Below are 26845 nucleotides of genomic sequence, written 5' to 3'. Positions count from 1 at the left end.
ATAGCAAGGGTTTTAAAAGAAAGTGACTCAAATCATGTTCCTATAACTGAGAATAAATTTGTTCAACTGAGCCTAAAAAATTTGAATAATTAATAATTTAATACAGAAAATTTGTAAAATATACAATGGTGTGTTAGAGTCATGGTAGAGAAAACAGCAGCAAATTTCCACCAAAAGACTCAGAAATCTTCAGGTTAATTTCAGACATTTTCTACAAAAAACATGGAAATTTCTTAGTTTCAAATGTCTTTTTTTTTTTTACTTTTCAGAGCTTTAAGAGTCCAAAGCATTGCTAGAAAAAACTCTGGGAAATTTTTGAATTTCAAAAGTAGAACATTTCACATTTTTTAAACTTTTTCTAGATAATTCAAAATTTCAGAGTTTTTTCTAGCAGATTTTCGATTTACAAAACTCAGAAATGTACTTGTTTTTTCTAACATTTTATGAAAACAACATTAAAATTGTAAAATAATCTCAAAATTTCTGCAATTTTTTCTAGAAAAGTTCTGGGATTAATCTCAAAATTTCAGATTTTTTTTATCCACAACATTTTTGACTATTCAAATTTCCAAGTTTATTCAAATTCAGTTTCTTCTTTTTTTTGTGGAAATGTATTCCTTTTACTTCTGCCTACATTGTTCAAATAAACCACTGTACCGGTCTAACTTATCTGAGGTACTTCGTAAAAAATAATAATAAAAAGTTAAAAAAAAAAAACTTTTAAAAAAATCTTTTATTTGTAAAATATTTAAACTACAAGTCACTTTCCTTCCACTGCACAAATATGAACCATTTTGTTTTGCTAGCATTTCATCTTTTTTGCTGCATCGGCTAAAATTCTCACATTAATAAAAAATAAAAAACACTGACAATAAAGTTGCTGGATGTTTACAATTAAATTAAAATAAAAGATAAATTTGTAGTTAGCAAAAAATAAACACTTTTCAGTTCATCACATTTTTAATTTTACTGAAAAATACTCATATGGTCCATTTCAGGTTTTGGTGGCCTCTTTGTCCCCCAGGCCCTGAAATCTCTAATGCTCGCCCCTGTTGGCAGCAGAGAAGTTTGTCTGTCTCTCCTGCTGTCCCTCTCACAGCAGGCTGCATCATCACCCACTGATCATCAGGTGCTAGGATGAGACATGGACACTCTCCCGCGAACACACCTCCCACGCAACATACACCCATCTACTCCCCTGATCCCCTGCATGTTTATAACGCGGGGAGTTTCTGCGTGTTTCCAGGTGAGTTGGTGGTTACATGACGGCTCACCTTTCATCCAGTCCACCACCTGGTTCGTGCTCCATTTGCTCACCGGCTCCATCACCAGCGCCATCGAGGAAACTTTGCGTGGACTCTCCGTTGTGTCGTTACCCCCAAAAGCAGAGCCCAGTCAGGCGGACACACCTCCACCTTCTCCTCCTCCTCTTCCTCCCTTGAGCCCCTCCAGCTCTCTTCCTCCTTCGGCAGCCAGGTGACTCCTTACTTCTTCAAACTGGCAACACTGGTCCCGGTCCAGTCCGCGCTCTGCGATTCGGTCCCGTTTGATACAGCAGGGTCCGGTACATCCCTCTGCCGGAGCCTGTCTGACTCCTTTCTCTCTCCCTCTCTCTTTTTTCTCTCTCTCTTTCTCCCTCTCTTGCCCACGGTGCGTCAGTCCCGCTGAGTGTGTGTGTGACAGCTACGGAGTGCGTGTAGGTGTGCGCAGAAGCAGCAGCAGCGCCGAGTGTAGGATAGATAAGTCACACCGGACTCAACATCTCTCTCTCCCTCCTCAGATATGATTAATGCACGCACGCGCCTCGTGGGTGGCTGCGCGCGCGCACGTGTCGGTGTATTTCCCACAGGAACGGCAGAATCGTGTAGGGATGATGGAGATGGAGCTGATTCTCAGAGATATTCATGATTGGAGGCTTCAGCTGCTGTGATGAAACCTAATGAGCCTTCAGCCTCCAGCTGATGTCTTCTTTTCCCAAATCTGGACAGATAAATCAGGTGCAATGTCGCACCTGAGCAACGCAACTCATCCCTCTCTGCAGCCGTCAGCGACGTAAATGGATCTGGAAGTTACAGTCTTTATGTTCCAACAACTAAACCCCAATTGTTTTCTGAGTTTAATGTGAAAAAAGTGGAAGTAATTGTGAAAAATGCATGATTTTCTGGCTGGTGAAATCTGAAAAGTGTGGCATGCATGGTTTTTTTAAGTCATCGCTCTACCAGCTTTGCACATCTACAGACTGAAATGTGTTTCTTCTTCTATTTAAAAAAAGAAGAAAATAGTCAAATGATTACCAAAATAAAAGGTTCCTTCACTTTTTATCAGCATTTATGTTTAATTACCCAGGAAGTTGGTACGAGTATGGTGGTGGTTTGATAAGTAAAATAATTTTACAGGTTACATTTTTAAAGTTGTTTTGAATAGATTTTTTTTCTTTTAATTAGCATTTAAAAATTATTTAATAGTTACTCAAATTACCTTCAGCTTATATTTAATTGAATTTTCATTATGTGAAACATTTCAGTGACAAAAAGCAAAAATAATCTAATTCTAATTTTCTATGTCCAGTTTTCTACATCTACAGACTGAAATGTGCGCCTATCCTTCTATATTTAAAACAAATCTCAATCCAGAGTGCGATTAAACAGGGGTGGTCCTGACTCAAATGGTTCCCTGGGTGGGCCCCCCTAGAAAATAAATAATCAGATATAACCAGAATAAAGGTTTTTATCTTTATTTTAAAATAATTTCTGGTTAGTGTTTAATTATCCAGGTATTTTTGATGAGCTTGTTGGTGGTTCAATTGGTTCGAATCCCTTTCCTCTTCCCTTAATAAATATAATTACCACTTAAAAATTGGATTTTGTAATTATCTTTGGGTGATATTAAAATTCCTTTGATCGTGTGAAATATTTCAGTGTTAAAGAAATCTTTAACAGCGCTGTAATGTTGATTTGAAACCGATTGGATCAGATTAATGAAATAAGGAAAACAAAGGCTAAAATCTGCCATCTTTGTTTTCTTCTGCCTCCATTTTTGTTTCTTTTTTTTTTTTCCTGTGATGTTTTTGTTACAGATCAGAGGCAGAGCAGTCTCAGGGCAGCTTGTTCACGGTTCATATAAACAGCAGAGCGTTGAGACGATGAACATTTCTGTTTGACGAGAAGGAGCGACAGAAGGTTTTGTTGCCATAGCGACAGTCTGAAAAAGCCACCAAGGCGCCGCCATTGAAAAGCTACACTTTCTTTAAATCAATAACAGTTTGTTTGGAAGGTTTACGCAGGATCAAACAAGGAAGATTTTAAAAACAATACATTCACAGCTCCTAACATTTTTTACCTGCTTTTTTTTCTTCTTCCTTTGGCAGATAAACAGTCTCACCAACACTGTTTTTAATTTAATTTCACTCCACTTTTCTTTAAAAACACAGGAACTATTACAAGTAAATATGAGCTGCTGTAAAGGTAGATGTTTCATCTCGTGAAAACTGCAGAAAAACATCAAAATTTAGACAATAAAATACCAGAATCGTGAGATGACAGGATTATAATTTAAATAACTTGAATTATGTAAATTATCAGATTAATTGAAGCTATTTTTTAAACAATACTACCACAATTACAGTCAGATGTTTTTTATGTACCTAAGTGTTTAATCAATAAGTTATAGATGTATGGTAAAGATATTCTGTCTTCTGTGAGGAAAAAATGACAGTTTTCTGTTTAAATAGCGACCTCTGCTGGTAACACGTATAAATGACAACAATGAAGGCAGATTTCTGCAGCAAACCCAGAGGATCTTTCCACATTACAGCCATACAATCCAGTATATTTCACTGGGACATTATGTGGCAGACTAACTGAGTCAATACTTTCACTTCCTTTGTACATCTAGACTTATTTTTGCTAACATATTAAAAAAAAAACCTCTCCCAGATTTAGTGGAGAGTATCTGAACATCAATTGTCGAGTTTTATCACAATAATTTCTTGACTGAATTTAGAAACGGATTTGTAGTTGGCTATTTTAATACATAAATATTCATTTCCCCCAGTTTTTTGTGAGTCCGCAATTGTGGAAATTCACACAAAATCAACAGATTCTCACATTTTTTAATGCTAAGTCATATTTGTGAGGGTTTTTTCTTTTCTTTGGCAAATGTTCTCCAAAAATGGTTATAAACATTCATTTTAAGCAGCGCCGGCCCAAGCTATACATGAGTTAAATGGCTCCTTTTTGCCCAAAAGAACCACGCTAGCATAATAAAAGATATATATTTACCTAACATAACATTGAATAATATAAACTAAATGCTATTACACATGAAAAACTTTACTTCTGTTATTGTTAATAGTTATTACACAAATAATATATTAATGTCTTCTTGCTCCTGACTCCTGCCGCTGTTGGGAAAATCTAAGATAAAACTTGTTAACCTATTTTACTGTAAAATTTCGTTTTTATAAGTTGATGTTTCTTTCAAATAAACAGAATAAAATGGCACACTATACATTTCAAAATCCAACTGTTTTTCTTTTGTTTAAAATCAACTTCCGTATTTAAAATAAATAATAATTACATTATATGGTATGGAGGCCCCAATAAAAATCTATGTAGAGCCACCAAAATGTTTGGACCGGCCCTGAGTTTAAGAGATGCCAACTCCCACCTGTAAGTGGCAGCACTTCTTACTTCAACTATGCTGCTGCCTCAGTTAATGTCAACATAGTCTGTGATCAATATGCTGAGTAACAAAATGGGACATTTGCCATCACACTTAAGCAAAAATATAGCAAAAATCATAGAAAATATTTCTATAATAGCAACACAAAATCTGTGACTCTGATTGCAAAAGATAAAAACAATCGCAAAATCCTGGAGGAACTAAAAATGTTCAGGGTTGTTGTCCTGCTAAAAGGTGACAACCTTCACAACTCGTATTTGAAGTTTGGTTACATTGAAGTAGACATTAGCTGCGTTTCCATTACAAACATGCGCAAAAACTCTGTCAATGTTCCGCTAACCTAAAACCCCCCCACTGTTTTACAACTGTGGTGTTTCCATAAAATAAGAAACTACTTAAAATCACACGTGAATAAGCTTGTTCACAATAAATCATGCCGTCAAAAAACGTACAGCGCCACAATCCTCCAACTACTTCCTTGTTTTCTTCTTCGTTGGTTGCACCAGAGGCAACATCCTTGATGATCACGTGACTCGTGTGACGCGAAGAATGTGTTTTCGTTGCAATCTCATGACATAAACCAATTTAAATATGACCAAAAACCCACCTGATCCTAGCGCTAAAACCGGTTTTAATCTAAAAACAAGTTATTATTAGTTATTATCATAATGTCAAATTATAAATAAAATGGTCAAAGGAAACAGCTAATGTTTGTAGTACCTTTTGCAAACATATTAAGCTGTACTTTCCACATGCAAACACTATTTTATTCAAAATTAGATTTAAGCATATAAAGATTATGGCTTTTCCTCAAAATTAATCATGTTATCCCAAATTTTTTTGCTTTTTTATTTTATTTTTGCTGTTAGCTTATTGAATTAGTAGCCATTATGTTATCGTGCCAGTCCTGGTTTAACGTTGCAACAACTGTGAGAAAAGCTTCTCACCCCCCAGAAGTTGTTCCTTTGAAACGGCTCAAGTTTCAATCCACTTCTGCCACATTAGGGAAGTGATTATTCCTACAATACGTAAAATAAGGAAGCAACTGGTTTTATTGGTTTGACAGTTTGATGAGCTCCATAATTATAACTCAAACTACACCAATAGATTATCATGATTTGTGGTTATTAGGAGATTATTTGGTTATATATATGTGGCTGTAAAGAGGCAAAGCAGATCTAAACAACTTCTTGTTGAAGCACCAAAAAAGCAGAAATAAAAGAAAACAAAACACTATACGGTAACTGTTAACAAAAACATTCAAAAAGAAAACAGAAAAACATACATTCTGCAAAAATAAATAGAAAAACCTCAAAAAGAACAGAAAAATATACAGTGCATATCAGATATTTTATCCTTTTTTTTAATTTGTTTTACCAAAAAATACTTTTGAAAATGAACAAACAGCTGATTTTTTAAAAGTGAATCTTAGCAAATGACAACGCTCAAAAATATTTCTGAAATTTAAATTTTATGGTTGATTGTCAGAACAATGGAGAAGTGAAAGTGATGCTTTTTGCTTGGATTTCAACAGGACGTTTCCTCTAACAGGACTTCCAGTTTGACTCACAAGGAAGAAAAGGAACAGAAACATAAATGTTGATAGAACAAGCCTCGAACATCAAGAAGATATCACTCGTCTGCTCGTCAAACAACAAACAAATACTCCGCTTTTCGTCGAAAAGTTTTATATTTTACCTCCAACAGAGAAAAGCTCATAATTACATGAACTTCAGTGATTCACGGTAAGCATCAGGAAACTATTTGAATTAAGATTGTGTTCAATTTTGATTTGTCTAAACGTAATAAGTTAAAAATGCGGATATCACTTGATTCTGCAGGGTTTTTATTCCGCAATGTTGGTAAAATGGACATAAAAATACACATCTCTGTTAAAATGACATATTTGTGTTGAAGAAAAATTCAATATAGCTTCAAAGTAATTTACCCAAATATAACCCAAAGTTAACACAAAAGGATAGACATGAATACAATGAAACACAAGACAATTACTGAAATAGATTAATTATTTCAGAATGTTCCACTTTTTAATCTGAGCTTCTCTCTACAATTTAATTCAAAGACAATCACATCCAATATAAAATTATTGTTGCCACCAAATCACTCAGCTGTGATAAGGGCCATTGTAACTAAAAAAAGGAGGAGTCAATTTCAGCCAAAAGATCTCAGAAATTTTCTAGAAAAGTAGAATATTTGCTAGAAAATACTCAGAAATTTTTAGATTAATCTCAGAAATAATTGAGCAAAAAACATGGAAATTTTTCTGAATTTCAAAAGTTGAAAATGTATGGCTTTTTATACTCAGAAAATTTCAAAAAGTATAAACAAATGTCTAAAACAGCAAAAGTAAAAAATGTCAAACTTTCAAAAATCATAAATGTACATATTTATCTAAAAAAAAATCTGAGATTATTTTAAAAAATACTAAGTATTTTGTAAAACATTTTAGACTTTCATGACTCAGAAATGTCCTTGTTTTTTCTAGATTATGTCTAAGATTCATCTAAAAAAAAAAAAATCTAGCAATTTTTTGGCTTTTCAAACTCATGAATTTCCTAGATTTTTCATTTCTGAGATTAATCTAAAAGTTTTTTTCTAGACAAAGTTTGACTTTTTGAAATTTTCTGAATTTCAAAAGTCATAATTAATTTACTTCTGAAACTGTAATTTTCAAGACTTTTTAGAGAAAATTTCTGATATTAATCTAAAACTTTCTGAGTTTTTATGAGAATAGATAGATTTTTTTTAGGCAGACACTGTCGTCTAAAGACAAATGCATTGATGAGTTTCTCTAGACCTTTTTGGGACATTATGTCTTCAGGTGTTAGAAGGCCAACTTTGTTAACTGTCTTTATGTTGCTCTGAAAGTTTAGGGCTATCGCTACACCCAGATTTCAGACCTGACCAAGAGTTTTTAGCTGTAATAATTGAAATAATTGTGTGTTGAATCTAGATCATTCCTATTTCAGTTTAAACACTTGGATGGGTTTATAGTCACCTGCTGACATTTTAATGTAAAGCTGTGTATGGTGATCTATGTAGTGATCATAACTTATACTTGTTATAATCTGAGCAACAGGGAGCATATGGGTAATAAATAAGAGGGACCCCAGGATTGAATCTTATGGTGCTCCATAAGAAAAATCTAAATGATTTAACCTGTGTACACTTATTTACTTTTTTGACTTTTTAGGTTTACGAACATCTGTTTAAAAATGGGATTGGAGGAAAGCAAAACCAAACCAAATGCAGGATCTAAGTGTTCTGATCATAGCGTTGCTTTTCTCCTGATTTACATGATCTGTTTAGTTCCTCTGGCCACCGGATTTTCCCTGAAGAGTTGCAGGGTCAGCCAGAATGTAGCCATATGTACAAACAGCCAACTCAAATTTGTTCCTCAAGACATTCCACCAACTGTGACAGGTTTTGATTTGTCTAAAAACCAAATCTCAAGAATACAACGTTCAAATTTCAAAAATCTAATGGTTCTAGAAGATTTAAACCTTCATGAAAACCACATTTCAAAGATAGACAGCGGTGCTTTTGCCAACTTGACCTCCCTTCGGAAGTTGACTCTGAACAACAACAAGCTCGTTAAGCTAGGAGAGTTGGCTTTTGATGGGTTGGGCAACCTCACTGAGTTAAGACTCAACACTAACAAGATCACAGCATTGTCACCCACCGCTTTTCAGTGCTTGACCAGGTTAAAACTTTTGGATATTTCTCAGAACAAACTGGAAACGATGTCAAATCTTCATCTGATTTTGCAGCACATGCCACAACTGCAGGAGTTAGTGATAAGAACGAATGTTTTAACAACCTTTCAATCATGGAAACTTACCAACCGCTCGCTGGATCTCCAGGTTTTGGATTTGTCCCATAATCCCATAAGAGACTTCAGGGTCACTGCCAACATCTTCCCAAATCTGACCTCCCTCATCATCGGTGACAAGTTCAGCGTCATACCAATGAAATGGGACGTGAAAAACAAAACTTTCCTCAGACAGGTGTCCAGTCTTGATGTCAGCGGGCTTCATACGTCTCCTGAAAACATGGAAGCATTACTTAAAACGGTGAACTCCTCGCTAACATCGCTAGCGCTGAACAATATAAAACGCAATGGGACGCAACTGATCAACCTCTCTTGCTCCATCCCAACTGTGTCCAAATTGCAGTTTCGAAGCAACAAACTCATAACAGTCTCTTCGTATTACTTTAAGCCGTGTGTCAATGTAGTAGAATTAGATTTATCAGAGAATCACATTAAAATTATTGATGAGAACGCCTTCACACCTATGAGAAATTTAACTATTTTGAAACTGAGTAAGAACAAACTTTTATCGGTTCCTACCGCAATACGAACTCTGCAAAATCTCTCCCAACTTGATCTCAGCAGCAACATGATCACTGCTTTGACCTGTCAAGATTTCTCCAATCAGACAAGACTGAAGGAACTAAGTCTGCAGAACAACTCAATCTCTACGTTGACTGAATGTGCTTTCAAGGGCTTGGTACAACTCCAAATTCTCAAATTGCAATCCAGTCAAATTACTGATTTGCAAGGGGCTTTTAAAACCTCATTGCCAAAACTGGAAAGGCTGCAATTGAATGGAAATAAACTCACTGCTATTAGAGAGGGGGAATTTGAAGGATTAAAGTCTCTTTTGCGTTTGTCTCTACATCAAAATCAAATAAAGACCCTTGATAAAGGTTGCTTTGTTGGACTGTTGAACCTCACTGACATTCAGCTCCAGTTAAATGGTATTACAACTGGTACCTTACAAACAAGTCCCTTCAAGGGTCTCTGTAACCTAAAACGATTGTATTTAGACGATAATCACATCAAATATTTTAATATTACACCATTTTCTGATCTTCACCAGTTGGAAGAGTTGTCTCTTCATGGCCAGCACTACAGGGGAAAGTCCAGCCTACCTTCCAACTTCCTCCAAGGACTAAGCCGTCTTTTAAACTTTAGTGCTAGGAACACCCAGCTAATCAATCTCGGCAAAGACACATTTGTGAACACACCTAATCTGGAAAGACTTGATTTGAGCTCAAATGACTTGGAGAACCTGACGCCAGAGCTGTTTGCCCCAATTCAAAACCTTAAAAGCCTCTACATCTCCAGGATTGCTGTTCACTCACTAGATTTCCTTGCAGATGCCAACCTGAACAAGCTGGAGTTTCTGCAGGGAAGACACAACCAATACTCAGTCGTGACTAAAGACATAATCAAGTCGCTCCCATCTCTTCAGTATTTGGATTTTAAATATAATACTTTCTACTGTGACTGTGACAATGCCTGGTTCGTCAACTGGACAATTTTCAGCAAACGGACGCAGGTTAATGGCGCGTATAACTATTCTTGCAACTATCCAAATGACTTCAAAGCCAAAAGGCTTTTGGATTTAAAAAATGACTTAAAATCTTGCTCACAGGATATCAACTTCAATTGCTTTGTTTCAACCACATCTGTGATCCTCTTTGTCATGGCTGGATCCTTCATTTACCACTTCATGAGGTGGCAGCTGTACTACGCCTATTACCTCTTCTTGGGTTGGCTTTTTGACTCAAAGTATAAAAATAAGCAAGTTCCTCATCAGTACGATGCTTTTATCTCCTACAACTACCACGATGAGCCTTGGGTGATTGGTGAACTGTTACCCAAACTGGAAGGAGAGCAGGGCTGGAAATTGTGTCTGCACCATCGAGACTTTGAACCAGGTAAGACCTTTTATACATAAATGGTATTAGCATTTATGTAGAAAAAATGGTAATTCATTGGACACCCATCCACCTTGCTTGGAGATCCAATGAAGATGGACCCTCATCTTCATGGGGATTCATCTTCATCGGACCCCCATGCAATGAATTTCTTGCAGAAGTTGCTACTATAAAACAGAAGCTCCAGTGTGTAACTTTATGGTTTTTTTGTTTTTACATATTTGTCAAACTGTCACCTGTCATACAAAATTTTGCTGGATGATGAATTGTCCCAGATGTTATTGCAATAAACAATAATATTGTTGTTTTGAAAAACATTTTCTAGTAATATAATGCCTAATAATGCAAGAAGCTATTCTCAAAGACCAATAAACTTTAAATTCTTAGAAACATTCGACTCTGGAACTGGAAGACATTTGGATATTTAATTCAAAATTTAAAAAAACAAACAAAAAAAATGGATTATGGAGTCTCTATAAACAAAATAATCCTTCAAAAGGGAACTAGTTGAGACCAAAACACCAGACTGAAAAATTTTATCATCCAGTTTTTGGAAGGAAGCAAGAAAAAATTTAAAAGAATTATGCAAATGTAAATTATTTACAACTACTTCCCTGAATCATTCAAAGTTGGATGTGAGAAATGAGAGTATTGAACAGAGCAACTGAAATTGTTTTCCAAAGTTGTTTTTGTCAGTTTATTCTCGGCTTCTACTTGTTTGAGTCGAGCTAATTTGTCTGTGAACGTAACACACCTGGTTGGGACTCACAGACGGCGGTAGCTAGCTTAGAAACCGACCCGAACCTCCCTCCTCCTGACTGTTGATCCAATTTCCGACTTTACCTGAATTCACACCACATGATTTATATCATTATGTCATAAATAACCTTTCTTCTTACATCGAAGCGGCCTTAAAAAAGAGATGTTAACCAGTTTTTTTCCATAATACATGCTAGGCTACATGACGGTGCGGTACTGTTTCCATGGTTACTAACGGTTAGGCGCGTCCCTTCTTCATATGATTGGTGACGCCATCCATCGGCGCCTTGTCTTTCCTCATTAAAAGTTATAAAATAAAATGACAACTTTGGTTTTGTCATTGCTCCACTGCATGGAAACCATCAAAAAATAAATAAAAATGAACCGACTGTTTCTGTACGCACTCATTTCTAGGAAAGCCGATCACACAAAACATCACGGACGCCATCTACGGAAGCAGGAAGACCATCTGCGTCATCAGCAGAAGATACCTGGAGAGCGAGTGGTGCTCCAGAGAGGTCCAGACAGCCAGGTACACTGTAGGAGGTGGCCCAGCGTCTTCTTCTTCTTCTTCTTCTTCTTGTTTTATGGCGGTTGGCAAACAACTTACAGGTGCATTACCGCCACCTTCCAAGTTGGAGTATGGACCACACGCTTATACCCTCCCCATAATACCCGTCCTTCTTAGAAATCTAAAAACACTCTCAAATATTATATCTCCTGATGATTTCTGAAATATTTCTTCTAAATCTAATTTACAATTATTCAACTCATTAACCAACATCTCTCTCTCCCTTACATACTCATTGCATTCTAAAAATACATGCTGTATTGTTTTCATCTCTCCACAATATTTACAACAACCTGTACTGTGTTTATTAATTAACTAGGTGGCCCAGCTTGAAAACGGAAGTAAAGTCAACTAAAAATTGCTCTGGTTTTAACTCAGAAATTAAAGTTCATGAAGTTGATTTATCAAGAGACAGTCGGCATTGTTGTTTTTTCAGTTTTGATAGCTCATTGATCTTTAATTTTTATATCTTAACACTTTAGTTGAAGCCAAGTTATTTCACATTATGCAAAGAAATGAAAACTGTTAAATAAGAACTTCCTCAGTTTGACACAGGAATGAGAAGGAAATATTTTTACGAGTGGAGAACAAACATGTCATCTAGCTGAGAAATATTTAACTGGTAAGAGAACAATAATGTTTCTGTATTTTCACTCACATTAAAATAACTTATTTTAACTTGAACTAACATTCTTGTTTCAGCTTGCATGAATATAATACATGATGCATTTTATGAATGAATTCTGATCAGAAATATTTGAATAAAATGTAATTAATGAGAAAACATTGTTCTCAACATAACACGGCATATTAGGGCCATTCTCAATAATAAAAAAAGAGTACATTTCTGCCAAAATCTGATACATTTTTTGATTAATTGCTGAAATTTTTCAGAAAAACTAATACGTTTCTGAGTTTGAAAAGTTGAAGATTGGCAATGGCAAAAAAAAAAAAACGTAGAAATTTTGAGATTAGTCTCAGAAATGTTCTTAGAAAAACATGAAAATGTAAAAGTTTTGAAAGTTTTAAAAGTCCAAAATGTTTGACATTTAGAATTTTTTTGATTTTGAATAGTTAGTTTGCTATAAAAATAACTCATTGGGCCCTAAAAGTGGAGCCATGTTGTGATAACTTCCTGAAGGTGGAGTTTCAGAAAGAGCAGGAGCTTCTTAAAGAGACAGAGGCCCAATTTCAAGAAGTTAAATTACTAAGTCAAATTTATTTTTAAGTCATATTTGATAAATATAGCATATTTATAACAACTGAAGGTAACTGCTATAAAATGGCTCTATATTCCTGGAAAATACATAATACTTTATGTATTAATACCTTTAATAACTTCTTAGACGTGTATCCTTTTTTCCCTTTTTGGTATTTGCCTCTTTTTTTTCTTTTTTGCTTATAGAGATTTTTAAAATAACAAGAGTGACCCAACTGATATAGAACCTTCTACATTTACTAATTTCATCTAAGCTATCATTGCGTCCCCATACTTCAATCTGTCATAAACTTTCAGGTAATTCTTGTCCTAAAGCCGTTTTCTTTTCTCCTGGCCTCCACAGTTTCCGTCTCTTTGACGAGCAGAAGGATGTGCTGATCCTGGTGTTTTTGGAGGACATTCCCACCTACCTGCTGTCTCCTTTCCACCGAATGAGGCAGCTGCTGAAGAAGCAGACCTACCTGAGCTGGCCGCGCGCCGCCGGCCACCCAGAGGTATTCTGGGAAAACCTGAGGAAGGCTCTGCAGACCGGAAACGATGCAAATGAGGAAAACTTCCTCATTTTGACACAGGAATGAGAAGGAAATATCTTTACGACTGGAGAACAGATATGTCATTTAGCTGAGAAATATCTAAACATATTTTCTATCAATTTTGTGTTATTATTATACTTTTAATCTGTGTGTATTTAATAGTTGTGCTATATAACGCTCTAATTTTATGTTTTATGTCATTACTGGCTTTGTACTTTTGATAGTTTTGCTTTATAAATACATTTTTTATTTTTTTTAACTTTTATAGAAATATGTTTATTGTTTCGAAATACTGTAGTTCCAAAAAAGTTTGTTCTGTAAAAACAAAGCAATGTCTCATTAATAATTATTCACCCAGCGGGGATATTCAGGTGTTACACCAGCAAAGCGGCAGGCAATTGAGACATGTAGGTTCACAAAAAGATTAAAATAATACAAAAAATGTAGAAAAGCAGAAATAATAATATACTCTACAGTAAGGGCAACATTTCTACATAAAATAATTCAACAAAATGTATAAAATGTGCATTTGTATTTGTGCATTAAAATTAGACTATTTGTGGTAAGTAAAAATAAAACTGTGCAATTACAGGTATATGTTAAAAATGTAATTGAAAATATAAAAATGTAAAATTTATGAGAAAACTGTGAAAATCTGAGTTTCAAAGGTCAAATTTACAAGTTTTTCTAATTTGAGATCAATCTCTTTGTCGCAAATTTTTGACTTTTTAAACTCAGAAATTTCTAGAAAATGTTTAATAATAATCTCAAAATAAATAAATTTGAGTTTTTGCTCTCAAATTTTCTAGAGACTTTTTTTTAATTCAATGTATATTTTTGAAAAGACAATTAACCACCCCACATTTTTCATTCTTCAAGCCAAACATGTTTTTAAAACAGCAAGTTCTTCTCTTTATAACCCTGCAGAAGTGCGATGAAGTGGGAGGCCAGTAAGTTCTGCAAAGTGCAGGATGTATTTTACATATCAGAAACCACACAGCCACAGAAGATGTGCCAGGTTTTAGATAAGACACAAGAGGAAGTGAATAAAGGTTAGTCATAAAGCAGCTTTTACAGAAAGTCACACATAAGTTGCACAAAACAAACAAAACAAAGTCAGTATATAAAAGCCTGGAGGAACAAATTGGGTTTTAGTTTGTTTTTTAAAATGTTCTCTTAATAAAGGCAGACAGTTATATGGGACTAGTGGGAGCTTTTCTGGTGGGCTGGTAGGTTAGTGGGCTGTTGGTTTGGTTCACGAAGAAGCTGTCGCGCTCGCCACAACATAGCCTTGTTTATTATACCTCAAGCTGCAGAACATCAAATAACTTCTCTATTTTTATTTTTACCGCTCCCATCAGCACCTCAACGCACTTATTAAAAACTCAACAGTCACAAAACGGAAAAACCTCGTTCCTACTGGTGCAACATAAATTAAATTTCTCTGTTCGTCTCTCCAGCAGAGAGATACAAAGTACAGTCGATTGTTAAGTTGTTGTAAAAATAATAATAATACTGTAGCAATAAATGCTGTTCTGTTTGAAATGGAAAAAGTGACCCTACTGATATAGAACTGTTTTACTGTTTACCATAAATTACCAAACATCTGCAACTAAAAACTAATTTCCATATTTTATTATCTTCACAAAATCAGGTTTAAATGCTAGTAATTTAGATTATATCTGCTGTTGAAAGATCACAACCCTTGAGCACCAATTTAATTTTGACATTAATTACTTTTTCTCTAATGCCCTTAGATATTTTATTCATATTTGTATCTTGTTCTCTGTATGTTTACAGTTTGAACTCATGTTACTGGGGTAAAAATAGAATATGAGGAAATGAAACTGCTGCATAAACGGCTTTCATACACTTCAAAATAAAAGCATGAATATAAATGTCCAACTACTTGGAAGACTTCTTAACAGCTGATAAACTTCAACAAAGATGTTGAAATTAATTCAATTTAAAGTTTACAAAACACAAAAGAAAAATTAATTTAGCGCACTAAACATTGTGAAAGTTAGGAAGTACATTACCCTGTTCTAATATATACATACAGTATGTGTACACCTATCTGTCTAATGACATCATTAAATCAGATGTTTTCATCAATTACTCAATACTTGAGTTTTCTGCCTAGTTACAGAAACTTTTTTCACTCTTACTACAGTCATTACTTTTACTTGAGTAAGATAAATTTAAGTATTTTTACTTGAGGGCATTATTTTGTTACTCTGTCCATCTTTGTCTAATATAAAAGGAACAGGAAACAGACATGCAACAGTTTCTAAAATACATGTTTCACAAAAACACTAACATTGACAGGGCAGCAGACCTTAAATGAGCAACAACCAAAATAACTCTTCTTCTACTGTTGAGGGCAATTTCCATTTCCTCCGTGATTCGCAGAAAGATGATCTGTTTCTAAACTTAGCTAGATTGTCTCACACTAACTCAACTACAGACTTTTTCAGCACATCGTTTTGTGAAGATCGCCGATATGTGAGCGTTTCTTAAAAGCAAAAGTAAGTGTCTGAAAATTTATATTTTAATGCAAAAAGCTTCTAAATATGTTGCAAACATTTGTATTTTATACACTCGTCTGGTTACTGACTTTTCAGGGATGCAGATAAACTCATCCAGAGGCCGTTTACAAAACAGAATTTGATGAAGATTACAAAATGGGACCAGAGGACGTAGCTAGAGCAAAAAGACATTCAAGATGTTCCAAAGGCAACGTGATTTTCCTCTTGATGTTTCTGATCTGTTCTGCTGTTCCTGCCAGTGGATTTTCACTGAAGAGCTGCAGCCTGAGCAAGACTATAGCTGTATGTGTGCAGAGGCGACTGACTGCTATTCCTCAGGATATTCCTCCGACCGTTACCGGCTTTGACCTTTCTGTAAACAGGTTGACAAAGATACGATCTTCAGATTTCACACCCTTACCTCTTCTAGTGTACTTGGAACTGAATCGCAATAAGATTTTACATATCGAAAGCGCTGCTTTTGCCTCTCTGACTTCCCTCCAAAAGTTAAATCTTAACAACAATAAAGTTATTAAACTAGAGGAAAGAGCTTTTGATGGGTTGAGCAACCTCACTGAGTTACGAATTAATCATAACCAGATAAAAATTGTGTCATCCACATCTTTCCAGTCTTTGAGGAAATTAAAAGTTTTGGATATTTCACACAACAAACTGAAACAGACCACAGATGTTCAACTCATACTGCAGCATATGCCACAGCTACAAGAGTTGGTGCTTAAAGGAAATAGTTTAAAAGCCTTTCATTCATGGGAACTTACCAACAACTCACTCAATCTTTGCAGACTTGATTTGACTTTTAATCCTTTGGAAGACTTTAGGATCACTGCTGACATCTTCCAAAATCTCACCTGTCTGAAGATCGGCAATCCTAACGGAAACAAACCAATGAGGTGGAATCTGAAAAACCACACTTTCTTGAGCACAGTGTCCAGTCTTGACATCACTGGGCTGATTATGTCTCTTGATGATATGAAAGAATTATTTAAAGCTGTAAACTCATCGCTCATCTTTCTGCGGATGAACAGCATGAAACGAAACCAAAGTCAACTCATCAACATTTCCTGCTCCATCCCAACAATGTCTAAATTGCATTTTCGACGCAATAAGCTCAAGATGATCCATTCAGATTTGTTCAAATCATGTGTCCATCTGACTGAGTTAGATTTAGCAGATAATTCTATAGAAATTATCCAAGAAAATGCCTTCTCAGCGCTAAAAGGTTTAAGGATTTTGGGTCTGAGTAGAAATAAACTTTCATCTGTTCCAAACGCAACGAGGAATCTACAAAATCTTTCTGAGCTTGATCTAGACAGCAACGCGATCCGCTCAATCACATGTCAAGATTTCTCCAATAAGACGATGCTGAAGGAACTAAGCATGAAGAATAACTCAATCCCAGCTCTGAACAAATGTGCCTTCAAGGATTTGCTACGACTGCAAGTTCTCAGATTACAATCCAACCAGATAGCACATTTAAATGGATCTTTTGAAAATAATCTTCCAAACCTTAAACGTCTGTATTTGAATGGAAATAAACTTACTAAAATTTTACCAAAGGAATTTAGGAGCTTGCGGTCTCTCCTTAACTTATCGTTACATCAAAATCAAATAAAGGACTTTCATAAAGACAGTTTTGTTGGACTGACAAATCTCACTGATGTCTGCTTGCAGACAAACAGTATCAAAAGAGAGGCCTTAAAGTCAGGTGTTTTCAATGCTCTGATTAATCTAAGAAGATTGGATCTATCTTCTAATCACATTAAATATTATGACAGTCACCCTCTGACATATCCACCATTTTCTAATCTGTCCCGTTTGGAGGAGTTGTCTATTATTGGTCAGCACTCTTCTGGAAAGTCCTGTCTGCCTGCAAATTTCCTGCAAGGTTTAAACAACTTGCTGAGTTTCTATGCCAAAAGAATTCATATTATCTACATTGATAAAGACACATTTAAATACACCCCAAAGCTAGAAACTCTTGATCTTGGGTCAAATGATTTGAGGACTCTGTCTTCAGAACTGTTTGCCCCAATTCAAAACCTTAAAAACCTCTACATACACCGAACAGGTCTTCAGTCGTTAGATTTCTTCATAGATGCCAGTCTGACCAAGCTGGAGTTCCTGGAGGGAAGACACAACCAATACTCAGTCATCACTGAAGACGTAATCAAGTCGCTTCCATCGCTCCTGTGTGTTGACTTTACATATATCAGTTTCTCCTGTGACTGTGACAATGCCTGGTTCCTTAACTGGACGATAGCAAATACACAAACACAGGTTAATGATGCGTATAACTACTCTTGCAACTATCCAGATGACTTCAAAGGCAAAAAGCTCTTGGGTTTCGACTTCACATCCTGCTTACAGGATAAGGGTTTCATCTGTTTTGTGTCCACAACATGCATGGTTCTCTTTGTCATGGTTATGTCCTTCAGCTACCATTTCATGAGGTCCCAACTTTACATTGCCTACTACCTTTTCTGGGCTTGGCTCTTTGACTCAAAGTACAAAAATAAGCAAGCTCCTCATCAGTACGACGCCTTTATCTCCTACAACTCCAGTGATGAGCCTTGGGTGATTGGTGAACTGTTACCCAAACTGGAAGGAGAGCAGGGCTGGAGGCTGTGTCTGCACCATCGAGACTTTGAACCAGGTAAGACCTTTCCTACATCATACTGAAAAGTCTTTACATTTGCATGAAACTCAATGTTTGTCTGGTTCAGTTGCTCAGGACAAAGGAAGAGTAGATGTTAAAGAGGTTGGATGCTAGAATCTATCAGTTTTTGAACATAAGGCACACCTCGTGTAATTGTACTAAATATTGTTGTCATGCTAAGCATTTTACATTTGAGGATTTACTTGTGTACTCACTGGGTTCATATTTGACAATACTTATGATCCACATGTTGAGTAATTGGGCTACTTGAACACAAAACCTGATTCAAAACCAAAACTGAGACCTTCTGCTGGTATGGTGGCCTGGAGTGTCCATGAGGTGTCCGTTGCATGCGGTAAAATTCACACACCATTTGATCTTCTTGTTAACATGGTTGCCATTTACATACCCACCGTTGGTCTCTATGTGTACCAAATATCTTCAAACTGGATCTTCACTTAACTTGACACACAAACGGTATTTTTTTCCTCATGTACCATTATGTTATAGAAAAGTTAAACCATCTGTAGACTCTCAGATTCAGGCAGGAGCACTGGAATTTTCCTTCCAATGGTAGAAAAGGTCTTTAGACTTGAAGAGTTGCTGAAGTGTCATGGGAGTTAGGTGGAGTCCACCTGAATTTTCTGGATCTGGAGAAAGCTTGTGAATGAATGTATCCCCCATAGTAAGTACTGTGGAGGGTCTTGCAAAAGTACAGGTTGCTGGGGAGGCTTTGAAGAGCTGGATTTGCATTTTTGGGACAAAGATGAGCTCATGTCCAGAACTTACAGGAGTATTCCTGGTGAGAAAGTGTCTGGTTTGGGAACATCAAAATCACATATTTGCTTTTTAACATGGTTGATGTGATTATTTTAGTAACTTGTAGCCATTATCTTCAGTTTAGTCCAAACTTTGGCTGTTGGACAGCTAGCAACACCTCTGTCTGAGGAATACTTTGACATAAAGACCACAAATTTCCCACATTCTGTGGTTGAATGTCTAATTTCACTGGGATGTCCATTCCTAAGATCATAGGTTACTGTTTTAAATGTTTCCCACTGTACACAATCTTTTGTACCAATGGCAAATCAGGGGAGGCGGGAGGTTTGATATGTGTGAAAAATTAAATAACTCAAACAGAAACTTACAAAAACAAAGTCAAAGATCTAGAATACAACAAGATCATGAAGCAAGTTGAAAAACAGAGACTGGAAAGCAAGAGCATGAAGAAATGACAAGACACAACAGCAGAGAGAGAAATAACAAGAGACAAGTGAGAAGATCAGAGTGCAGAGTACAGAGACCCTAAAATACACAACGGTACAATCACAAAGCTCAAGATAAGCCAACATTAGAGGGACGAAAACAGGAAGTAAAGCAAACTCAGAAGAGAAAGTCCAGGTTGACCAAAAACAAAACAGGAAACGGCAAATTAGAAAATTTGAAATTTTCAAATCCTGTTTTCAGACTCGCATGCATGATGTCTCCATCGGTGCTTCTCATTTATTCGAAGCTGAAATATTTTAGGCATCTTTGGATTTGGTTTGGTTTTATTTTCTCAACATGATCCCAGAGCTGCTGTTTCTGCACCTAAAGCTTCAAGCTGTCGGTCCAGTTCGTCATTTCTTTTTACCACAGCTCCACCTTCCAGTGGTGCAGCTCTACGAGCCTCAGCTCGCTCATGTCAGACTCCAACAAGTGTCACAACATCACTGACAACAGTTCAAGCAACCTATTATTCACGGTTTGGTATAAATTCCCAGAAATAGTTTTAACCAGTGAGCGTTGTAATGTCACTAGTTCTCCAGAGGGTGTCGCTGTTGTATATTAGCTGAACCTCTGCGGTTTGTTGTTCTCCTCTGCAGGGAAGCCCATCATAGACAACATCACAGATGCCATCTATAGCAGCAGGAAGACGATCTGTGTGATCAGCCGCAGATATCTCAGGAGCGAGTGGTGCTCCAGGGAGGTCCAGACGGCCAGGTAAGCAAAAGAAAACAGAGCTGTCTAATAGTTTTTACCACCTTTATATGCTGGAAATGTTCTTCAGATGACAGAAGGCTGATTTTGAACTGTCTTTATGTGACAATAAAGGTTCGGGTCTGAGTCCAGCACTACCCCATGACTTGGATCGTTCCTCGATAGGTCCAAAGATAATGACTTTAGTTTTCATTTAGTATCAATTAGGGCTGCTGTAAATGATTATTTTAGTAGCTGAGTAATCTATCGATTATTCTGAAGATTATTCGAGTAATTGAATAAAAAATTTTATAAAATAAAATATTGGTAAGTACTGCCATAACAGCAGCATCAACATCGGCCCAATTTTTCATATTTGTGAATCCCAAACAATTACTTTTCTGTAGCTGAAAAAATTCACCAGTAACAAAAATAGTTGACTTTTTAAGTTAACCGGAACAAAATTAGGCAAAAATCTGAAAATATATTCAATGTAGTAATAAAGCAGCAGGCCCATAAACACAGTTATAAAAATATGTCTATACTACAGTTCATGTATTCAGTCAATTTAACAGACGAACTTTCACTGTGCCCATCGATTTAGAGCTTTTATGTCCATGTGAATGACTGAATTTGGTTTGTCGCACACAGAAAAATACATGTACCACCACGGTACGGTACCACCCATTTGTTGCGACTGAAATGGTAGGAAATTTATTTTCCAGTTCATCCATACAGCTACAGCAGCTCCATCTGTATCTGCATGAAGCTCTGCTCCACCTGTATAAATGCACCCGCCGCGCTCTGCGCCGCCACCATGCAGCAGCTCCAGGAAGAGAAAGACTGCCGTACTCCAGGCATCGGACCAGACATTTTAAAAATGCTTATTAGTCCCCGGAAAAATGCAAAAAAACTGGACATTATCATCAATGAAATCCCTCTGCACTGAACTTGAAAATTGGACATTATGCTGCTAGAACTTAGCATTTGTCAACAATTCATAGGTGTAAATAAAAGCGTTGAAATAATCACGCGGCCAGAACACAGTGTGCTAAATCCAATCATTTGAGTACTTGTTACAGCCCCAGTATTAATTATATCAAAATGTTGATTATTTTAACAACCCTAAACTCAACACTGTTTTCCTAAAGCCGTTTTCTTTTCTCCTGGCCTCCACAGTTTCCGTCTCTTTGACGAGCAGAAGGATGTGCTGATCCTGGTGTTTTTGGAGGACATTCCCACCTACCTGCTGTCTCCTTTCCACCGAATGAGGAAGCTGCTGAAGAAGCAGACTTACCTGAGCTGGCCGCGCGCCGCCGGCCACCCAGAGGTATTCTGGGAAAACCTGAGGAAGGCTCTGCAGACCGGAAACGATGCAAATGAGGAGAAATTACAGCTCACTGTGACAGAAACGTACTGATGAGAAGGAAGGGAGCAAATAATGACTTCCTTCTGAACGATCTGGGATTATTTTCTGCAACGTGTGAACAACAGAGGATTTAATTTATATCTCTGTCAACTGAAAGATATTGTAGTATGAGTTGAAAAACATGTTTTTAAAAGTTCAGACATTGTAGAACAGCTCTGCAAACCTTACTGTCTTTTTCTTTAGCATGATTTGATAAATATTGGTTTCTGTACTGTTGATTTTAAGGTTCTGTGTTTTTATTTTTATGATTTTATTGCAGTAAAAGTTATTTTTCCAGTAAATCTCACCTGCGTTTCTATACCTGACAGACTTCTAGTTGTGTTTGGTCAGATCCTGTTTCTCTTTTTTTCTCTAACTGTGTTTTCCTTTTAGATATTATATGTATGCATTATTTTCTAATTATTTTTGCCTTTTGGTAATCTTTAATAAAAACAAAAATGAGAAAATAAACTTAAATTTATTTGTGAAAGCAATTCACCGCATGCTTTTTACTAAAGCATTGTAAGATTATTTGTTTACAAATTATCTGGGAAAAACTAAACATTTCTATTAAATTCAAGTAAAATAAATCAGCAATGCACAAAATTGCAGCAGCTTTTTATAAATATAGATTATTCACAGACTGAAAGCAAAACTATAAACCTGAACACATTTTGATTTAGATGAAAAAGTCCCAACTCTTAAGCTCTTTAAATAACTTTCACTTCCTCACAGAAAGTGAACATAGATGAGCGATTTTAAACTATCTGCACTTTCTAAAGAAGGAAAAAAACTTTTTATTTATAGATCACATTTTTCAGCCAGATGAGTAAATTACATGAAAATGTGAGGATCTAGTTTGTGAGTATAAAAATATTGACTTTTTCCCAATCGTAGTTTATGACTAGTGACTTCACACAGTTAGTTAAAACTAACAAAATATATTTTTTTACTTTCCTATAAAGAGTTTCAGTATTTAAAAACAATAAAAAGCAGTTATTTAAATTGTATTGTAAAATGCAACATTTTAAATTGAAATGTGAGTTTGGTTTCTTTGGTTTAGGAGTAATTAAACTTTTTTTAAATCAAATTTTTTAATTTAATTTATCTTTAAGTAGTTATCTACATCTAAGTTAAATATTTTAGATATGTTTGCTTTTACATGTTCATATGTATGTTCTTTAATTGTTGGTGGAAAGAAGAAACCTCCTATGTTGGTGAAAACAATTTCTGCTTCCTATTTTTCTATACGGAAAAATAGATAATTATAGATATTATATCTTGTATGAATTTGAGATATTTAAGAAATATTTAAGGTGTAGAAACCTAAAACGATGTTCATAATTAAATGTTTGAACTCTCAAATAAAATCAAATATACAGAGTGACGTTTTTCCAGCTTTATTAGACACATTTTAACACCATTTAACATTTTTTATGTTAAAATCTCACAAATTACATGCATTTTAAATAAACAGCAAATAAAAAGTTGCCTCTCTGCTGCACATTTACGTCAACCATTGTAAATGTAAAGGTATTATTAATACTACACGTTCCTGTTTATAAAACAGAAAAGATATATGCACAAAAAAAAGGTGACAGAAAAGCATTAAATCCCTGTTACAAGACTTTTAGAGAACCTTAAACATATTTTCTCTTATTTTCCAGCCATTTTGTCTCCAAGTTATTGAGTTTTGTTGTCATTTCTCAGTTTCTTCATGACTTCATTTACGCTCTTCTTCCGTCTCTCACTGCAAACAGCAACACAGATTTGATCAGTAAGAGGCCGCGAGAGCCGAGAGACGTGAAGAGGGACGTTTAAAATACTCACTCCACGCACTTCACGGCCCTCCCGGTCCACGGCTTCGCCGGGTCGGCGCACACGAACCTCCCGTTGACGTGGAAACTGCAAGACGAGAGCAAACATGCATGAGCTGTCGTTCCTGAAATGCAGAGCGGGGCAGAGTTCCCAAAAACGAGGAGTAGCTCTACCTCAACATACTTTAACTCAACTAAGAGTAAAGTTCTGAGTAACTGATCAAATTATCAATCATTTAAGATTTAAAAATTACATCATCAAAATATAAAATGTTGGTATTTTAAACACCAAAATGACAGTAATTCATATAAGTAACAAAAAATAACAAAATTAGGCAAAACATTTTTTTTACCTAATAAAAAATAATAAGTTCATAAGTTATATGAACTTATGAATAAAACTCAGAAGGTAAAAAATCCAGAAATTTTATTCAAGTAAAAGTAGCAAAAATAATCCTAAAAGTAAATTTAAGAAAAATACTCAAGTAAGTCTGAGTAAATGTAACTAGTTACTACCTAGGTAGATGATTAACAAGATTTTTCTCATCATTGATTTTATTTTTATTGGGAATTAACATCTGAAGAAGCCATTTTTACTATCTAACCAGGGCCGGATTTACATGGATGTGGGCCCTGGGCTGGAAACCGTTTTGGTCCCCATCCACTAAAGCAAATTACTAATTAATGCAAATTTATACATATTATTATAAATAAACTGGGTTTGAACTGGTGATACCAACTGATGATGGCAGGTTTAATACAGGGATGTCCAAACTTTTCATCATCCCAAAATCATCTGGGATTTTTTTCCTGTTCCATGATAAACTAAGATTAAACGAGTATTTATTTTATTTTTTTTATTGAAACATATGTGTAAATTTGCTTCATTTTAAGAAAAGCAGTAAAATTTTTAAAAGTCTTGACTGAATATTTTATTAGAAATATATCAAAATAAAATTTAGATCGCTGTTATTAAGATGCATATAGCAAAGTTTAGCACTTTGCTATATGCAAATATGCACTCTGCAGAAAATTATTACGACAATCACGACGTAATGCATCTATTAATTGTAATACTCACTTAATTGTGCATATAATTAAAAAAAGACTCTTCGTTTTTCCTTGAGCAGCTCCAGAAACTCACATAACAATTTATTTTATTTTATTTTTTAAATAGTATCGTCCAAACTCACATGATGGCATAGATGTCACAGGAGCCGTGGATGGTCTGAATGCTGTAGTTCTTCACCTGAAGGCAGGACAGCTTCTTTTTGGTGTATCTCGTGCAGCAGCTCGCTGCGAACAGAAAAAACAACGGTTAACGAATCACATTTTCTGTAAATATTCACCTCAAACACTCTGGCGCCTCCACGGATCCGACTCACTCACCTGAATCTGAGCTGCAGACGAAGCTGGAAACAATGAGGAAGACGCACAGCGCTGCAAAGAGACACGCCTTGCTGCTCTCCATTCTCACGCCACTGCTGGTCTTGGTCTGTCGTGTGTAAACGAAGCTGCAGAGGCGCAACAGGTCTGAAGGAATTCAGCGATTGCTACACATCAGGTGCTGTGATCCCTCCTTTAAATAGGCCGTGAAGCCAGCAGTGGGACTTCCCAGGTGGGCTGGGTGGAGTGAGACCATGCGCTGTTCTTCAGTATTAAACCAGGAAATGATTGACGGAAAGCCTTGAAATTTCATCTGACTGAAATCAGCTGAATAAGCAACTAAAACTAATAATCCACTGCATGGGCGAGTTCTGCTCTGCAGCTTTGGAGTTCAGGATAGTGAAGTTTGAATCAAAGCTAATGCAAAAACGCAAAATATTAACTATTTTTGGTCTAGTTTCTTGTGCCAATATCGTAACACACTTGAAATAAGATAAAACTAACTTACAGGTAACATTTTAGAAAGACAGAGGAGCTTGTTTTAGGCCAATAATTCCTTAATATTGATGAAAAGGTTCTGGTTCCACTTGTGGATTATTTCACTTATTACATGGGAAAATGTCTTGCTACATATTTTAACAATATAGTATTAAACTATTATCTTCTGATTGACTCCTTTGGTTGTTTTTGTAAAGCAAATCCAGAGAAAAAAAAAATGGTTTAAAGGCAAAAGCTAAATAAAACACCCTCCTAATGTAAAGTTGTATTGTTTGCTCAACCATAACCAGATGGGTTTGTTTTTTTTTATCTCCAAGAACAAACACAACAGGAAAAACATGCAAAAACACAATGAATTGCACATCTAAGGCTGCATTTCTACACTATATATTTGCTAATCTTGATCTGGTAGAACTAGGTTTAAAGCGACTTTTCTCTTTTCAAAATAAGCAAAACCTTTTTCCTACAAATTGGCCAACAATACAAAATATGAGCTTGTTGTTAAAGAAAAGCTTTTAATTGTCTAGAAAATGGTTAATGGTTCCATTTTTTCCAATACTTTATTTAAAAAAACACTCTTTTAAAGAGGTAATCATTGATCTCATCTCTACATGACTGCCAACTGTTGCACCTTTGCAGTCCCCAGAGATGTCTGAGTGTGTTGCAATCTGAGAGGAGAAAGAACATCAAGCACAATATCCTGAGAAATGCTATGAAAGAACATCAGATTAAATGAAAAATAGCCGTCCTTATGCTCTTTAACCTCTGTTTCTTAATATAAAAAATTCCTCAAACTATATTAGAGTAAGATATCTCAAAAACAAACTGAAGTCAATAGAGGATAAACATGCATGAATGGCTATAAGTGTACACAGCGACTTTCAAAGATATGAAAACTAAGATACAGAAAATAAATAAGAAACCACAAATTGATCGTAGCATACTTTCAATCCAACAACCAAACAACAATTGTAAAGAACGCAAAACAGATGCAGCGACCGTCCGGTACTGTAGGAGTTAGAGACCATAATAAATAGCAGAAATATGCAAATACTTGAG

At 35.8% G+C, this 26845-nt stretch overlaps 4 protein-coding genes across 7 annotated transcripts in view; 2 read left to right on the top strand and 2 right to left on the bottom strand.

The window, feature by feature from the left end:
* cnksr2a (connector enhancer of kinase suppressor of Ras 2a) overlaps positions 1-2177 on the bottom strand; it is a 62461-nt gene extending 60284 nt beyond the window's left edge. Inside the window, exon 1 of one of the 2 annotated variants that reach the window (XM_032551344.1) lies at positions 1275-2177. In XM_032551344.1, coding sequence (XP_032407235.1) covers positions 1275-1338 — 64 coding nt within the window. In that variant the 5' untranslated portion in view covers positions 1339-2177. The remainder of the gene's footprint in view (positions 1-1274) is intronic. The other variant, XM_032551343.1, reaches the window with a different exon arrangement.
* On the top strand, positions 530-14003 carry LOC116711812 (toll-like receptor 13). 2 transcript variants are annotated; one of them, XM_032551346.1, is made up of 4 exons: positions 530-1246; positions 8014-10431; positions 11605-11722; positions 13324-14003. In XM_032551346.1, exons 1-4 carry the CDS (start codon positions 1138-1140, stop codon positions 13556-13558), a joined length of 2880 nt encoding a protein of 959 aa, XP_032407237.1. In that variant the 5' UTR covers positions 530-1137; the 3' UTR covers positions 13559-14003. The 2 variants fall into 2 exon arrangements, with proteins under 2 accessions (XP_032407237.1, XP_032407236.1); XM_032551345.1 differs by lacking the exon at positions 530-1246 and adding an exon at positions 6248-6428 and having other exon boundaries at positions 7898-10431.
* A 1598-nt stretch (positions 14004-15601) lies between these two features.
* On the top strand, positions 15602-22573 carry LOC116712379 (toll-like receptor 13). 2 transcript variants are annotated; one of them, XM_032552253.1, is made up of 4 exons: positions 15602-16041; positions 16138-18715; positions 20584-20701; positions 21857-22573. In XM_032552253.1, the coding sequence occupies exons 2-4, from the start codon at positions 16198-16200 to the stop codon at positions 22095-22097; spliced, it is 2877 nt and encodes a 958-aa protein (XP_032408144.1). In that variant the 5' UTR covers positions 15602-16041; positions 16138-16197; the 3' UTR covers positions 22098-22573. The 2 variants fall into 2 exon arrangements, with proteins under 2 accessions (XP_032408144.1, XP_032408143.1); XM_032552252.1 differs by having other exon boundaries at positions 15602-18715.
* Positions 22574-23464: 891 nt separating this feature from the next.
* On the bottom strand, positions 23465-25503 carry ccl20b (chemokine (C-C motif) ligand 20b). The gene is made up of 4 exons (XM_032550725.1): positions 25292-25503; positions 25096-25198; positions 23916-23990; positions 23465-23835 (listed from the first exon to the last, which is right to left on the bottom strand). The coding sequence occupies exons 1-4, from the start codon at positions 25371-25373 to the stop codon at positions 23769-23771; spliced, it is 327 nt and encodes a 108-aa protein (XP_032406616.1). The 5' UTR covers positions 25374-25503; the 3' UTR covers positions 23465-23768.
* Between the last annotated feature and the right edge of the window lie 1342 nt (positions 25504-26845).

Source organism: Xiphophorus hellerii, chromosome 21 (assembly GCF_003331165.1).
Source record: "Xiphophorus hellerii strain 12219 chromosome 21, Xiphophorus_hellerii-4.1, whole genome shotgun sequence".
NCBI lineage: Eukaryota > Metazoa > Chordata > Actinopteri > Cyprinodontiformes > Poeciliidae > Xiphophorus > Xiphophorus hellerii.
This window is presented reverse-complemented; position numbering and strand designations above follow the sequence as displayed.

What these genes read in the sequence shown, in the direction of transcription:
- LOC116711812 (XM_032551345.1), top strand. Translation starts at nt 6,280, where the DNA reads ATGTTGATAGAACAAGCCTCGAACATCAAGAAGATATCACTCGTCTGC. An exon ending in ATGAACTTCAGTGATTCACG is followed by an intron (nt 6,429 to 7,897) that starts GTAAGCATCAGG and finishes TTGACTTTTTAG; the next exon opens with GTTTACGAACATCTGTTTAA. An exon ending in AGAGAGGTCCAGACAGCCAG is followed by an intron (nt 11,723 to 13,323) that starts GTACACTGTAGG and finishes TGGCCTCCACAG; the next exon opens with TTTCCGTCTCTTTGACGAGC.
- LOC116712379 (XM_032552253.1), top strand. Translation starts at nt 16,198, where the DNA reads ATGGGACCAGAGGACGTAGCTAGAGCAAAAAGACATTCAAGATGTTCC. An exon ending in CCATCGAGACTTTGAACCAG is followed by an intron (nt 18,716 to 20,583) that starts GTAAGACCTTTC and finishes TCTCCTCTGCAG; the next exon opens with GGAAGCCCATCATAGACAAC. An exon ending in AGGGAGGTCCAGACGGCCAG is followed by an intron (nt 20,702 to 21,856) that starts GTAAGCAAAAGA and finishes TGGCCTCCACAG; the next exon opens with TTTCCGTCTCTTTGACGAGC.
- ccl20b (XM_032550725.1), bottom strand. Translation starts at nt 25,373, where the DNA reads ATGGAGAGCAGCAAGGCGTGTCTCTTTGCAGCGCTGTGCGTCTTCCTC. An exon ending in TGTGACATCTATGCCATCAT is followed by an intron (nt 23,991 to 25,095) that starts GTGAGTTTGGAC and finishes CTCGTCTTGCAG; the next exon opens with TTTCCACGTCAACGGGAGGT. An exon ending in AGGGCCGTGAAGTGCGTGGA is followed by an intron (nt 23,836 to 23,915) that starts GTGAGTATTTTA and finishes TGCTGTTTGCAG; the next exon opens with TGAGAGACGGAAGAAGAGCG.